Source organism: Canariomyces notabilis (assembly GCF_033297395.1).
Source record: "Canariomyces notabilis strain CBS 508.74 unplaced genomic scaffold N656scaffold_16, whole genome shotgun sequence".
NCBI lineage: Eukaryota > Fungi > Ascomycota > Sordariomycetes > Sordariales > Chaetomiaceae > Canariomyces > Canariomyces notabilis.
The window spans coordinates 137,072-152,559 of record NW_027041838.1 but is presented as its reverse complement, the minus strand read 5'-3'; the positions used below and the strand labels follow the sequence as shown (position 1 = coordinate 152,559).

Genomic DNA, 15,488 nt, shown 5'->3' with positions numbered 1-15,488 from the left:
ACATCCTGACCGATTGATTATCAGTACTGCTGACGATGGCGACGGAAGAGCCTGTTGTTGAGCGGCGGCTCTCCGATAGCGAGGAGGAGCGCGATGAGAACCGCCTGGCGCAGTTTGGATACAAACAGGAGTTGAAGCGGGACTGGGGATTGGCACACAACTTTGGAGTCTCTTTTTCAATCATTGTGCGTTTCACCGCCTATGCCACTCATCACCAGATATCTTTTGATTCTAGGGTGATGGATATTCTATCACTGGGTCATGCATCTCTGACCGCCAACAGAGCGTCATCACAGGCATCAGTACGCTCTTCTCATATGGGCTGAATACGGGAGGGCCAGCTGGTACGTCACCAACACCCATTCAGTTTTGATGATATTCAAAATTCCAACTGGGGATCGGATGTCGAGCGCAGGCTGGTTATGAGGTTTACCCTACTAACTACCAGCCACTACTTTCAGTCATGTCGATTGGCTGGATTCTCGTCTCCTTCTTCACCCTCCTGGTCGCCATTGCTATGGCTGAGATTGTCTCCGCTATTCCCACAAGCGGAGGGCCATATTTCTGGTCGGCCATGCTTGCGCCCACTCGGTGGTCGCCGTTTGCGGCCTGGCTCACCGGCTGGTACAATCTTCTTGGACAGGTAGGTACCTTACTTAGGTAGATTCATGCTTTTGACATGGAGCTGGAATCTGACGAGCCTCAACAGGTCGCCGTGACAACGGGCATCACCTTTGGCCTAGCAAACCTGATTCCCACGGCCATTGTCGTCAAGAACCCGGACTTCACGCCCTCGCCTCGCATCACCATCGGCATCTACGCCGCTCTCCTGGTCTCGCACGGCATCGTCAACACGTTTGGCGTCCGCACGCTGCGCTACCTGAACAACGCGTCCATTGTCCTGCACAGCGCTGGCATCACGGCGCTTTGCATCGCAGTCCTCGCCAAGGCGCCCACCCACCAGCCTGCCTCCTTCGTCTTTGGCCACTTCAACGACGGGACCGGCCTCGAGGGCGAAGGCTGGAGCATCCGGGCCAGCCCGGCCTACGTCGCGGTGTGCGGCGCTCTCCTGTCGCAGTACACCCTCACCGGCTTCGATGCGTCGGCCCACCTGAGCGAGGAGACCAAGAGGGCCAGCTGGAGCGCGCCTATTGGGGTGGTCTCGAGCGTCGGCTTCAGCGCCCTCTTTGGCTTCTTCGTCTTGATGGCGTTATTGTTCTCGATCCAGGACTTTGAGACAGTTCTGAGCAGCGAGTATGGGCAACCTGTGTTGCAGATCTTTGTTGATGTCGCCGGTGAGGATGGAGCGCTGGTCCTGTTCACGCTGGTTATGGGTACGTGCTTAGTCGAAATACTGACCCCTGAAACGGAAACGGCATGCTGACATGACTACACCAGTTTGTGTCTGGCACTGTGGGCTCTTTAGTATGACGAGCAATAGCAGGATGATGTTTGCCTTTGCCCGTGATGGGGGAATTGTAAGCTCAGCTTGATGGGCCAAAGACCGACAACGTCCGCTGACTCGTCTGTAGCATCCATTCTTCCACAAGGTCGACGATCGCTTCCGCTCCCCGATCCGTGCCGTCTGGCTGTCTGCGACTCTCTCGTTTATCCTCGCACTGCCCTCTCTCGGGTCGAGTGTCGCGTTCGCAGCAGCAACCTCGATCGCGACCATTGGCCTCTACCTGAGCTACGGGCTGCCCATCCTCATTGGCTTGGTATGCCACGAGTCCTTCACGGCAATGAAGGGGCCCTTCAACCTCGGCGTACTCTCCAGACCCATCGCCGCTGTCGCCTGCTTATGGATTGGGTTCATTACGGTTGTGTTCTGCCTGCCGACCGCCAACCCAGTCACAAGCGACACGTTCAACTACACGGCCGTTGCTGTCGGCGTGCTTACCGTCCTGGCTGTCGGATCCTGGGTCGTTTGGGCGCGTCGATGGTTCACGGGGCCCTCTGCCGAGGTGGCCGAGGCGATAAGGCTGGGCGTGGACATCACTGAGCCAAGGGCGTTGGAGGAAAGGGAAAAGGAGACTGGCAAGCTAGCAGAGGGGAGCGTCGCGGATCGCTCGAATGATTAAGTACCTAAGCTGTATGTCAGTTTTATAATCCTTGCAACGGTAAATTGGTGGAGTGACGTGGGCGGTCGGCCCGCATTCTCGTGTTTTCGTCAGCATTTTCACCCCCAGCGGGCCAGGTCCGAGGAGCTCGGAAATTTCGGAATTCGGTTGCGAGGTTTGGCTTGCCCAGAGATTTTCCACAGTTGTACTGTACACAGTAAATCGGTGATCTCCCAAAGATCTTTCTTAGGGCAGGTACTTGTAACTGGCTGTCCAAAGAAATACTTACCTAAGGTAGCTCCTCATGGGTTCAATTCAAAGTTTATATCTTAATAGTTGCCCCTGAATGGATTGAAGGCCGAGGTTTCGGTTAGGATCAAGAGATCAGGAGAGTCGTTCACGAAGCAACCTGGCCCCTGTTTCGCCAAGAATCATCCCTCGATGTAACCTTGGCGAACCAGCTCCTCGGCGCCTGCTGTGGTGTGTGGACTCCCTGAGTCCTCGTCAGCTCTGATGAATCCGCAAAGCAACTCAAAATGCTCGGGCAACCGACATGAAGCTTTTGCCCGCGTTCGCTGTGGCCATCGTTCGGCAACTGCGACGGCCGCCGCGACGTCTCAATACACTGTTCAAGGTAGCTGCGTTCGTCGCATGTCTCTGCGTCCTCGAGTCCCTCCTGCACGCGCAGATCTACAGCGTACCGCGCCCGCCCCAAGACCTCGACGCCCCGTTCGCTACGCAATGCCGGGACCCCGAGATTGCTGCGTCGCAGCCGCGCGAGAACGCAGCGTTTGTCATGCTCGCTCGGAATTCGGAGATCAATGAGGCGCGCAACACGATTCAAAGCATTGAGAAGCAGTTCAACCAGTGGTTCCACTACCCAGTGGTGTTTCTCAACAACGAAGAATGGGACCCTGCGTTCATCCGCGCCATGAATCAGTCCGTGAGCGGCGGGGCGATATTCGATGTAATTCCCAAGGAAGACTGGTCATATCCTGAGTGGATTGACCCGGAGCAGGCGAGGGCGTCAATGGCTGAGCAACAGAAAAATGGCGTGTGGAACGGGGGGAAGGAATCATACCATCACATGTGTCGGTTCTACTCCGGGTACTGCAGCCGCCCGCGACATGCCGCAAGCATGCATCGCTAACATGCGACCAGGACATTCTACGCCCACAAGGCCCTGCAGAAGTATAAATGGTACTGGCGCCTCGAGCCCGGCGTCCGATTCACCTGTGCGCTCACCTACGACCCCTTCGTCGAGATGGCATGCCACAACAAGTCGTACGGCTACACGATCGCGCTCTGGGAGGAGCCAAACACCTGTCCGAGCCTGTTCCGAGCCGTCGATGATTTTCGGGTGCACATCAACCTCCCTCGCACACCGGCGTGGAACGCCATGATGGACCAAACGTGGCAGCCGTGGCCCATCCGGAAGCTCAAGGCGTGGCTCAACAAAGACCACGTCAATCGGCAAGGCGAGCGGTGGAACCTCTGCCACTACTGGAGCAACTTTGAGATCGCCGACCTGGATTTCTTCCGCGGCGAGGCCTACCAGGGCCTCTTCCGCCACCTCGACCGCCTAGGCGGCTTCTACTACGAACGGTGGGGGGACGCGCCCGTGCACAGCCTGGCCGTCCACATGCTGCTCCCGCCGGACAGGCTGCACCACTTTTCCGACATTGGATACCACCACGAACCCTTCTTCCAGTGCCCCGGCAACGCCCCTGGCGGGCAGCTTCCGGGGAATAAGGCGCTCGGGAATGGGGAGTGGTCGAGTGAGAGCCCAGGGGCGATTGGATGCCGCTGCCAGTGCCCGGATCTGCGGCGGAGGAATAATCGCGGCATCTGCCTAGCGGCGCTGCAGGCACCCGCGGCCTTCCATCGCCCGTCTTGGTGGGAGAAGTACCGCGGGCGGTATCCTTATACCATTAACATTCCAATGAGAGATAGATTCTAGGCGCTATGAGGTCTGATGCTCATGAAACGACCAGGAATGGTATCGTCCTAGGGTGTTCTCCTGAGCTGCGCTTCATACTGATTGGTTTAATTCATGAAGTGGAAAGAAGAAAGAAGAAAAGTGAACAGAGCTGTTAGATCCCCCAGAACCCTCTATCCCCCGATACCCTCGAGGCTTCACAGAGTTCGACAAATCCTCAGCAAGTACTGTCTACCACTAAGACGTTGTACCCACAAGCCAATGCCAGGCAGATACCATGAACAGCCTCTCCCGGCCAGTCTCCATGAATCACTATAAGAAAACTGGGTAGCGCAACGTGTGGGAGTTGAACCCACGACCTCTGGTAAGTGACTGGAAGTCAATCCCAATAGGTAACAAGCTCTGTTCTAGGTTAGTAGTAGGGTTCATTAATCTATGCCATATGAAGCAGTGGCGCGTTTGTTGGGGGAGGAAGGAACGGGCCAGCTGACCGGTACCTTACCCCTTTCATCTGATGTTGGGCTCATTCCGCGCCAGACGTGTCTGGCTTCAACGCTACTCCCAGGTGAGGCAAAAGGATTGACCATATGGCGCATGATGCGAGTTGGCTGGGCTCTCCCTTCATTCAGAGGCCAGAAACCGGAACAGTATACCCAGCCAGGACACGGGATCTAAGCCTGATGAACTGCAATCGGTCACGGTACTGTCGTCAAATCCGCCCTCTTCTACTGCACAGTCTAAGCCAAGCGACGTCTATAACCCTGTATTCCACCCACTTCAAACCCTGACTTCGACCTCGCAGCGCATCAGCAAAGTTGAAGCGCACTGCATAGCGCAAGGCTGGGATTGGTCACCAGGCTCAAGATCGTGCAGTAGAAGAGGGCGGATTTGACGAGTTTATACGGTATATTTGGTTTCCCTGCAACCACGAGTGTTCCAGCAACTTGAAGAAGCCCTGGTGACTTCAAGGTTGGGTCTTTCCGTTATTCCTAAAAGACTAGTGTGGGAGTGCACCACTTTACGACCCCAGGAGCAGGTGCCTTGACTCTTCCTTCCTCCCAATTGGGAACGAAAGAGTACAACTGGGAGGTTCATTTCCTTATGAAACTGAGAACTTGCTCACTTGTTCTTTGTAGCATCGACAAGCTAGTGGTGGCGACACCTACCAAAAGGAGGAAGCCGTGCATGAGCAGCCGCGATACGAGGAAGTCCAGTTGAGTGTGGAAACGGACCGCCATGCTAACCCTTGGGTCTCGTCGAAAATGCACTTGATTCCGTGGGATCAGGTGTTCACGTCCTTAGCAACAACCGAGGTGAGTAGAGAAACTTGAGGCCCTAGATACAGTATGGAAAATTTGACGCCGGTCCTATCGTGGCAAACCGCTCAGGCTGATATGGCACACATGCCCATTGCAGCCGAACCCCTGAGCGTCTCTACTGCAGTATCCTGGCCACACATCCCGGCTCGACAGCCTCCAACTCTGCAGCAATAACGTCCCATGTCCGCTTGTGGGCCTCCTTGTCCTCTGCAGCCCAGCTCGGTACGTCCTTCCTGTTGAGTGGATGCAGTCAGCAAACAAGTTTCTCGATAAAAGGGATCTGCTCATGGGTTCGGGCTCCTTACTCGCCGTCTTCGCACGAATGCTGCAACCGGCCGTGGCTCTCCTTTCCGGCCATGACTGCCTGAAGCAAGGTGCGGCTTCCATCCTCAGCTGTGCGTCCGCAAAGACGTTGCAGTTCCCTAACAGCGTTGTACTGTTCCTCGGGCATGTTTCTGACCAGCTCCGTGGTGCAGAGGCCGGGACAGAGCACGTTGATAATGACGCCTGCTTTCTCAACAGGGAGTAGGGTACCGGCGAGGTGCTTGACCGCATAAATCTCCATGAGTTTGGTGGTGGGATACCTAAGGTAAGAGTTTTGTTGTCAGCTTGATGCAGCGGACAATGAACTGGAATGCCGAACGAACGTTATCAGCGTCTCGAATCCCTCATCATCCATTCCCACAATCGGATCATCCTTGATCTTGTCCCACGCCTCCTTGTAATCAAAGCTCACTCTGCTCGCAACAATGGAGATCGTAGGCATTTCCCCTCCGACCTTGGCCGCCTTCGCCTTCATGACAGGGATCATCAGAACAGCCAGCAAAAAGGTACTCAAAACATTGACCGTCATAGCCAAAACGTGGCCCTCGGCCAGCTCGCGCTTGGAGGGCGCGATGGCCGCGTTCTCGATCAGCCCGTCGATGCGCTCCAGCTCAGCCTCGGCCCGCTTGGCGAACGCCTTGACGCTGGTGTAGCTCGACAGGTCGAGCGACCACACCTCGACGACGTTTGGTGCCACGCCAGTCGTGGCGTCAATGTCGGCCTTGGCCGCCGCACCCGCGCCGGCGTTGCGCACGGCCAGGATCACCTTGCCCGCGCCCACCGCTGCTAGGTGCCGCGCCGCTTCAAGCCCCAGCCCCACGTTGGCCCCTGTCACGATGTACGTCTTGCCGGAGCATGCCTCTCGAGAGACAAGCAGCGGGAGGTTGCGCTTTTGCTTCATTACCTCGTCCCTGGACATGGCGGCGGTCGATGCGGGTAAAGGGGTTGACTGTTGAGTTGAATGCGTGTCTATAAGGGGTAAGGGGCTCAAAAGTGGTGAGTTGTAGGGTGCTAAGGTAGGATCTCGTCTTGCTGGATACTAGGTAAGGTCTCTGATGAAGGATGCCGGACAACCTCGGGGAGAGGGCATCGATCTACATATTTGTATTCCGAGGTCGGTATGTTCTGTCCTTCCCGACCCCGTTGATCGTGGATATGGTGCCTGCCAAATCCTATCTCCGTAGCCAAGATTCTTTCACTCTGCCCTGCAGCATCTGAGTCCGATCTCTCCTGTCTCAGTCCGAACCTGAGTGAGTGGATACACCATGATGCACATCGACCTTGTCAAGGTAGGTATCTAGCCACATCTGCAGACTGGGGTAGCCAGAACTGCTCCACTGCCCACATAAACTACTGTACGTATGTAAGGGGCAGGGAATAATAAAGGGTGCAAGGACAGACTGGGCACATGCAGGCGGGCCCTGTGCCAGACAGCAGGTGTTGACATTGGAAATCTGATTTGTAATGCATGCACATTCTTTGGTGAAACAGAGCATTCTCGTGTTGTTGGGAGAGTGCCGTACCTACGTTGTGCACATGTAGTCTGAGCTACGGAGTAGGTGGCCCCGAACAAGGCCGTCGTGTACCCAGCAAGTAAGGTTAAGTGCAGTTTAAGTGACCCGCTGAGCGCGGCTGATACAATCGGTTGCAGGTACCCTACCTCTCGGTAACTACATTAAATCCTGCCCATTTATAACCGCCCTGGTCCGAGAACCACAATGAAGGTCGGCTTGAGGGTGAGTGATTCGACTGCACGTGCAGTATACGAATCACGAGGACGCTCGAGTGACCAACCGGACAGTCCTGATGTAGTCTACACGTAGTATGGCAACTTGGCGTAATACTGTAACTGCGGGTGACTAGGTACCGTACAGTATTGTCCCGACCCCTGAGGTGTCGAAGAATATGAGCGCCCGGAGATATAGACTGGAGATAATGATGATGCATATGGGGCCGGAGTGAGGTCGTCCGGAGATAATGCAAACCAGGGCCCGGATGATACCCCGGTCCCCGGAGGTGCTCCACATAGTCACATACACAGGGCCGGTGCAGCAACCTGGAAGCTTCTAGGAAACACAAACTACTAGGTAGTCATTGGACTAATAAGCCAAACTCTTCCGGTGTAACACTTGGCATGGGCCATGGAGAAGCAAATAGAACGCATAGGTAGGTAGGTACCCCCAGAGGTACCTACAGTATCATGATTTCAATCCTGCCGTCTTACGGTTCTTAAGAGTAGACTTGAAGTTTCTGTTTGAAGCTGTGGAGTATGGATGGATCTCAGAAGGGACCAAGGCAACATCTGAATCAGGGAGTCCCCAAAATTAGACAGCCCGTGGATAAAGTAAGGTACCCTATTAATATTTAGATCACTAAAGACCATAGCATGACCTTCTGTCCAACATCATTTTGAACCCGAAATCCCTTGCAGGCCATTCATCCACTCGCCTTGTTCTTGGCAGCCTTTCCCAAGCTCTCATCGTCCCGGCTTTTCCCCTTGACGCCTTGGGTGTGCAATCCGCCCGTCACGTCCTCGGGCTTGGACCTGTTGCTTTCCTGGCCGAGATTTGCCATCTTCTGAGGGTCCTTGGCCTGCTGTTCGGCTTGCACCTGGTCTTTGTCTTGCATGCGGGGGGACTGCGAAGGAGAATTCGATCCCGATGAGCCTTCGACAGATTTTTGCGAGGAGGTAGAGAACAGGGCAATGGGCCTGCGGAAGGTGCCTTGACGGACAGCGGCCTGGGAGGCAAAAGCCTTTGTGACGGTGTGCCGGATGGATAGCATGATGTCTGGTCTGGTGCCGGTGTAAATTCAGGTTGGTGGGAGTAGCTTTGAATTGGTTGTTAGAGGGTGGTGCGGGATGCTGAGTATGAAAAGATAAGGGCCATGAGCTCACAACAAACGTCTCCATTTATCGGTATGATTTCGTTGCTTTACTTTATATAGAGCGTGGTGTTGCGTGAACCCACTTACATAGGTAAATGGATGATGTCACTGATGTTTGCGTCCCTGCTCCTGAGTCGCCATCCCTCAGGCTGGCAAGGCATATGAGATTCGAGGACACATGAGGATCCAGTTGCTCATTAGCCGGGTCATTTATGCACTCGTGTGATATTTTCAACTGCAAGGTCTCATTCACCAACCTCTAGAACTTGAATGCACGGAGTTGACTTCAACTTGAAGCACACGAGACCCCTAACCCCTGAATCTCGAATCCTCATATTTGAAGCGCTCAATTCATATCGGTACATGCACTACCGAGGTATCCTATACACTACAGCCATGGTAGAGCAGCATCTTTATTAGGTACTTACAACTAGTTGCCACCAGATGTCAGAAAGTGGTGCGGTTGCTAACTTGAATCTTGTGAGTTTGAACGCTGTCGAAGGGCCAGCAATGCGTTGACTCATGATGTCTTTTACGGATTTTGCTGCACAGATTCCATAGAAGACAACAGTATAATATGTTCTAGGCGGTGCAGGCAATGATCATGATGTCTGGTGCGTATCTGATATTGCTGGCCTGCAGGAAGTTTAACTCCGACCTTGATGGGAATCTATGATCCCAACAGCCTCAAGTTGCTGAACCAAACAACTCGCATGTAAGAGCCAGGCCTAACTAATGTTCGGTAATGGAGTGGCTAGAGTGTGACAGTGCCATCACTCACTCCAAAGTCCTGTGCTCGGACTACAATTCCGCCCCTAAGCCTCAAGGACCGTTGAACACTAATACCAAGCCAACTTGCTCGAGTCTAGCACGCTGCTAACGTAGCTCCAAACGGGCTCAAACTGGCCTTGACCAAGCCGCGCAGTCCAACAATATGTGTCAGGTTCCTGCAATCTTCCTGACCTGCTCTCATTGAGTCCATGTCATCTCTAGGAATGCAACCTGAGGTACCTCACCTAGGTATCGAAATCAAAACTCAAAAAGACCTGTACCTAGTTGATGTGGCACAACAACCTATTAGACAATAAGGTATCTTAAGAACTTCAACTCTGGGCTAGAGTGCTAGTCTAACAACTGAAATTGCAATTTAGGCCACCCTCCTGACTCTCACTCTAATCGAATAGTTTAGCTCCTAGTAGGCTCCCACATGCCGTGCTCATCCTCAGACTACCGCCACCCCGGCGGGACCGCACATCCATTCGTTTGCCGTTCCATCGAGTCTCAGTTAGGATCTACAGCAATCCGGCACTCGAGCCCATTGCCGAGCAGGCGCTGATCAGCGCCTGCTCATCTACCTTACCCATTGTATCATCATCGGCTTGATCTAACCGAGCACTCATCTTGCGCTTACTGCTTGACAGCATGCCCGTCTATCCCAGATATTGCGCCGCCTGGCACACCGTCGGCTATTTGAAGGGGCCGGACTTAGCGTTCCAGTATCGACAATGCTGTAGCGTGGGACGCGGAATAGATGAGAATGAAGAGGATGTGACTGCAGTATACAACAAGCCAACACCTGCCTGAGTTCAGGACCTCCCGATGCAGCCTTCGGTACCTCAAATGCAATTGCACCTCTTCTCCGTTGAGAACAATTGGAATTTCGACATACCTAGCCAGGCTGGACAGCTCCATAACAGGTCCGAACTGGGCATACAACAGGACAAGTGTAAAAGGCAGGACAACACCGGCTTTTCCAACCTTCTCTCCTGTCCTGGGCTTTGTCTTCTCGAGCCTCGATCCCCAGATCCCCACTCAAACCGAAAAGCGATCCAGAATTGTCTGACCAGATCGAACCTCCCAGGGGTAAACATGAAGCGCACAGTTGCCCTCTTGGCCCTCGGTGGTCTTGCATTGGCTCTCCCTGCCCCTGAGATTGATCTCGGTGACGGTGTCAAACTTGTCCGCCGCGAACCCCGGATTGCTGCTCACCGAGCTTCCCGCAAATCCAACCCGAGAATGAAGCCCGATGGGTTCACCATCAGGAGGTCAAACAACGAAACCCATGCGAGGTACTCGAACAACTGGGCTGGTGCCGTTCTGATCGGGTCCGGATACAATTCGGTGACGGGTACCATCACGGTTCCAACCCCGAAGCCGCCTCCGGGTGGCTCAAACAACCAGCTCTACTCTGCTTCCGCCTGGGTTGGCATTGACGGCAACACTTGTCCCCGCGCCATTCTCCAGACTGGCGTTGGTAAGTCTCCTTCTCCACGATCAAGGAACTGACATGGAAGCACTAACTGAAACAATCCTTAGACTTCAACGTCAAGGGCACCAAGGTCTCCTATGACGCCTGGTACGAGTGGTATCCGGGTTACGCCTATGACTTCTCGGGCTTCGACATCTCGGCGGGCAACCAGATCAGGATGACGGTCGCCGCCTCTAGCACCTCGGAGGGAACGGTAACGCTGACCAACCTGAGCACAAACAAGACCGTGAAGCACTCCTTTGAGGAGGAGGACGCCAAGCTGTGCGAAACCAACGCCGAGTGGATCGTCGAGGATTTCGAGTCCAACGGCGCCCTCGTGCCCCTGGCCAACTTTGGCACCGTCACCTTCACCGGCGCCAGCGTCGGCACCACCTCTGGCGGGACGATCGGTGTGTCTGGTGCCCAGATCCTGGACATCAGACAGAGAGGCACCAAGTACACCGAGTGCGGTACTTCTGGCAGCTCAACCGTTACTTGCGTTTATGAACATGAAGAGTGAGGAGTGGAAGTTCGGGGGCATGGAACAGTATTTCTGTCTCGGAGGACAGATGTTCGATGGTGCATTTTCTGGTGGTCGATGCGGGTTTGAATGAGATTGTTTCGCAAGTCCCAGTCCTGATGGAGCCGTGACTTGTTGCAGTGTACGGTTGTATTGTACGAGACGCAAGCTGTACAAGAGACTTAGCCAACTGCAGAACATCATGGATGTCAGTGACACAACAGGTAGCGAATTGGAAGTCGGTGGATGCCTAGGTAATTACCCGGAACTTCATAAATCACGGCCGAGCAGCCGAGAGCTGAAGGCCTAGTTTGTACCTGTTGGAAATCACAGGGTGGACTTACCGGGCCAAAATAGCCACTGGTGATGGTTTCTTTGTGGTTGTCTTCTAGATTGATTGATCAATTGAAGGTTCTGAGGAATAGAGGCTACAGTGGCTCTCTAGAGCCAATTTTATACAGGTGGGAGCGCAGGACAGTAATTTCCCCCTATAGTGGGCCACTCCCTAGCTTACACCAAGAGGGCGTATTTCGAACAGTACCACCCAAGCTGACCCAACCTCGGTGAACTTTAAAGCGGTTGGTCCAAGGCAGCGAATAGCGACATTAGATGTGCCGCCCTGCACCGTGACTTCAGGCGTAGTAAGCAGACATCCAAGCCCCTCACAAAAGGGCCGCATCGCACGTTCAAATTCAAAGAAGGGACTTCTTCTTCTCAGTGTCTGCATTCACCCCGGTTGTGCATTAGCAGTGGACAATCTTCGGTTCCAGCCTGAGCTGGGTCGGATTCAAACACAATGGACCCCATCAGCGCTGTAGGATTCGCAACCAGCATTCTCACTTTCATCGACTGGGTTACAAAATTGTCACCGGGACCTTGGAGGTGCTCAAGACCGGCAATCTCTCAGAGAACACTCACATAGGCATTGTCATCTACGATCTCCGCGCCGTCGTCGAACCGCTGGCTCAGTGGCCCACCAGCAACATGAAATCCGAACATGAGGCCGCTATAAGGGAACTCGGCAGCAAGTGCGAGAAAGTCGCTTGGAAGCTAGTCGACCTGCTCGAGTCGCTGGCGATGAAAGCAAACGGCTCTACCTGGAAGAGCGCGAAACTGGCGCTCGGGTCTATGCGAAAAAGGGGCGAAATACTCGATCTCGAAGAGCAGCTGGGCAAATACCGCTCTGAGATTATGATTCGCCTTATTTGCATCCTCAAGTACGCTCCAGCTAGCTATCTTGCCGTAGTACTCATCCGTAAGCCTTGCTGACAGGTTCGACTTCCTCGGTTTCTCCAGTGAACGGCAGGTAGCGATTCAGGTTCAGTTATCCGACTTTCAATCACAGGTTGTAAAACGGTCGTCGGAGGCGGCGGAACAGCTAGAAAGACTCCGAAACGATGTCTTGCAAGTTGTGGAAAGCACATTGCGTCAAGTTCCTCCGCCGGCGTACCACGGGCAGGAAATCCAAATCCGCCATTGGTGGCACCTCTGAGTCTAAGATCCTGGACCCGCCAGACAGCGACATCAAGGACCAGTTGCGACTTCTACATGAGATACGCCACAGTCTTGACGGCTTGCTGCAGGGCAGGACTGGACCGTCGCCCGAGATTCGAATCCTCAAGCAGCTGTATTTCCGATCGCTTCATCGAAGAGAAAACGATATGGCCCCTGCCGAGGTTAAAACGTTCAGGTGGATATTACAAGGAAGTTCAGACACGGATTCGGAAAAGGGCAAGAGCGATGAATGGGTTCGGAAAAGGGAGGCAGCGGCGGGCTTTCAGCACTGGCTGAGAGAAGGGAACGGCGTATTCCACATTTCAGGGAAAGCAGGCTCCGGCAAGTCGACCATGATGAAATTTCTCGTACGTGACGAAAGAACCGAGACGGAGCTGGAGAAGTGGGCCGGTGCAAAACAGCTCGTCTTTGCCCATTTTTTCTTCTGGTTGTCCGGGGAGCGGTTGCAGTACTCTCTGGAAGGGCTTTACCGTTCCATTCTCTTCGAAACCCTTATCCAGTGCCCGGAACTCATACCCGATGTCTTCCCAAAAGCCTACAGAAGCTTCTCCAAGACCAATGCCGACGAATCGTTCGACAACCTCTTCTTCAGCTCCAGCGACATCAAGAAGGCTTTCACCGATCTGATAACAAAGATCCCCGCAACCCGGCTATCGTTTCTGTCTGTTCATCGACGGGCTTGACGAATATGGCGGAGACGATGTTGGCGAATTTGAACATCAGCGGTTGGCCGATGACTTGAATTCCTGGGCCGCCCACCCCGATGTCAAGATCTTGGCCAGCTCTCGTCCACATAGGCAGTTCGAAGATACATTCTCGGACGAACGGCGCATTCGTCCGCATGAGCTAACGAGATCCGACATGGTTCTCGCCGGCCGGCAAATGTTCGAGAAGGACAAGACGTTTGCGCGACCCGAAGTCCAGGAGTGCTATATCGACCTGGTGGAACAGGTAGCTGCCGCTTCTGATGGGGTTTTCTTGTGGGCAACTCTTGCCATCCGTAGTCTCCTCAACGCCATTGGACGTTACGATCCCATCCACTCGCTTAGAGAGCATTTAAAAGGCATCCCGGGGGACTTCAACAAGCTTTAGCAGAAGATCTTCATGTCTATCGATCCTGTTGATCAGGCCAAGGCTTTCAAACTGCTGCTCCTTGTTGCTGGAGTTCCCCGTTTCATGTACCCATTGAGTGCTCTCATGGTCACCTGGCTTCGAGACTTGGACGATCCGGGTTTCCCAATGAGGTGCGAATTCGAACCGTATTCTGACGAGGAGATCCGGCGGCGGCATCTCGAAGCCAAATACCAACTCGACAGTCTGACGAGAGGCCTATTGGAGATCGTAGACGACAAGCATGACGATATACCCCTATCCTTCCGGAAACATGTCCAGTTCTTTCACCGCACTGTCCGGGACTTCGTCTGCCAGAGCAGCATCATTCAGGAGTTTTCAACCAACGCTGCATACCTACCCTGCCAGTCAGACTACGCACGGCTCTTCCTTGCACAGCTTTGGTTTGCGAGAACTGACAACATGATCGACGAACGTGAGGTCCCAAGACAGTCCATAGACAAGATTCGAGATACACACCGTAGCTTCTTGAACCCTGGACCACCTGCAGAACTTCGACTTGACGATGGGCTACTGGATGCTTTTGGGAGAGCAACGAACCACCACAATAACGAGTCGTTGAAGTCACCTGTTTTTCTCGGCTACCGTCAATTCATACAGAAGCCCATTACCGGCTTCACCTTGAAATTGATGATAATGCAGATCCAAGAACCTTGGGTCGCCGCCTCCTATCTTCACTACCTCGCGCGGGAGGGCTTTGTTGATTACATTCGGAAAAAAGTGGCGGCCGATCCAGGCTTGCTGCGGCCTCGAGGCAGCATGTCCCTCCTCCTGTCCGCCGCGCTTGGTCGAACGCCCCAAGCTTCCGCTATGACCAAGTTGCTCCTCGATGCTGGTGTCGTCCCCGCACGATCTAGTGTCAACTAAGCTGAGCAACCCATGTCAGTTTACGGTCTGGGAGATCGTATGTGCCGCTCTTGTTATTCAGATTATGGAGCGGAGGTATTGGGACTTGTACAACCCTGACAACGCCACGATGCGGCGCATCTGCGAGGCCATACAATACTTCTTCGAGACCGGGGCTGAAACCAACTGTTTTGTTCGGCTGACAATCATTCCACCTGTGGTTCTTGGTAAACGCGAGAGCCCAAAGGGACCGACACACGCCATGCCCCTGAGGACATTGCTTCAGCAAATCCGACCCCCCAACCTCGGTGAGCTGTTGAAGTTGATGGAGGAGCCCGAGTCTCCAGGGGGCATACTGGGACTTTTCTGCTCGGCATGGGGGTATCTGACAGGAAAGCAGGCCGTTATTCCTGCCGCGGGGGTGACACCAACTTTTTGTCCAGAAGACTACGCTTCTTTTGACCTTTCGATGGATCCATACTATTCTGGGGAAGATGATTGTGTTCCGGGGTTGAAATCACGTCAGTCGTGGTAGGAGAGACGCGGGTGGATCTGAGGCTAGTGGTAGGATGCTATTGAGTGTAGGTAGATACCGACAGGAACTCAGGAAGGAATGCAAGACCGTTTGGATAAGTCTGCTGTGGCCCTTTGAACATGATCAGTGTTGGCTCCAACACAAGCGAGGTGCAGTGTATGAACA

At 53.9% G+C, this 15,488-nt stretch overlaps 5 protein-coding genes across 5 annotated transcripts; 3 read left to right on the top strand and 2 right to left on the bottom strand.

The window, feature by feature from the left end:
• Nucleotides 1-35: 35 nt before the first annotated feature.
• Nucleotides 36-2,081, top strand: N656DRAFT_790577 (amino acid transporter; the record flags this gene model as incomplete). Its single annotated transcript, XM_064816899.1, has 6 exons — nucleotides 36-185; nucleotides 284-344; nucleotides 462-643; nucleotides 710-1,334; nucleotides 1,399-1,478; nucleotides 1,533-2,081. The coding sequence occupies 6 exons, from the start codon at nucleotides 36-38 to the stop codon at nucleotides 2,079-2,081; spliced, it is 1,647 nt and encodes a 548-aa protein (XP_064668640.1).
• Nucleotides 2,082-2,613: 532 nt separating this feature from the next.
• N656DRAFT_712662 (glycosyltransferase family 15 protein) lies at nucleotides 2,614-4,020 on the top strand (the record flags this gene model as incomplete). The annotated part of the gene is made up of 2 exons (XM_064811834.1): nucleotides 2,614-3,167; nucleotides 3,222-4,020. The coding sequence occupies 2 exons, from the start codon at nucleotides 2,614-2,616 to the stop codon at nucleotides 4,018-4,020; spliced, it is 1,353 nt and encodes a 450-aa protein (XP_064668639.1).
• A 1,413-nt stretch (nucleotides 4,021-5,433) lies between these two features.
• Nucleotides 5,434-6,561, bottom strand: N656DRAFT_755944 (NAD(P)-binding protein; the record flags this gene model as incomplete). The annotated part of the gene is made up of 3 exons (XM_064813112.1): nucleotides 5,434-5,551; nucleotides 5,624-5,902; nucleotides 5,966-6,561. The coding sequence occupies 3 exons, from the start codon at nucleotides 6,559-6,561 to the stop codon at nucleotides 5,434-5,436; spliced, it is 993 nt and encodes a 330-aa protein (XP_064668638.1).
• A 1,360-nt stretch (nucleotides 6,562-7,921) lies between these two features.
• N656DRAFT_780858 (uncharacterized protein) lies at nucleotides 7,922-8,582 on the bottom strand. The gene is made up of 2 exons (XM_064815459.1): nucleotides 8,539-8,582; nucleotides 7,922-8,471 (listed from the first exon to the last, which is right to left on the bottom strand). The coding sequence occupies exon 2, from the start codon at nucleotides 8,424-8,426 to the stop codon at nucleotides 8,079-8,081; it is 348 nt and encodes a 115-aa protein (XP_064668637.1). The 5' UTR covers nucleotides 8,427-8,471; nucleotides 8,539-8,582; the 3' UTR covers nucleotides 7,922-8,078.
• Nucleotides 8,583-10,397: 1,815 nt separating this feature from the next.
• On the top strand, nucleotides 10,398-14,809 carry N656DRAFT_846285 (uncharacterized protein; the record flags this gene model as incomplete). Its single annotated transcript, XM_064819229.1, has 6 exons — nucleotides 10,398-10,782; nucleotides 10,845-11,246; nucleotides 12,219-12,551; nucleotides 12,716-13,476; nucleotides 13,535-13,762; nucleotides 13,904-14,809. 6 exons carry the CDS (start codon nucleotides 10,398-10,400, stop codon nucleotides 14,807-14,809), a joined length of 3,015 nt encoding a protein of 1,004 aa, XP_064668636.1.
• Between the last annotated feature and the right edge of the window lie 679 nt (nucleotides 14,810-15,488).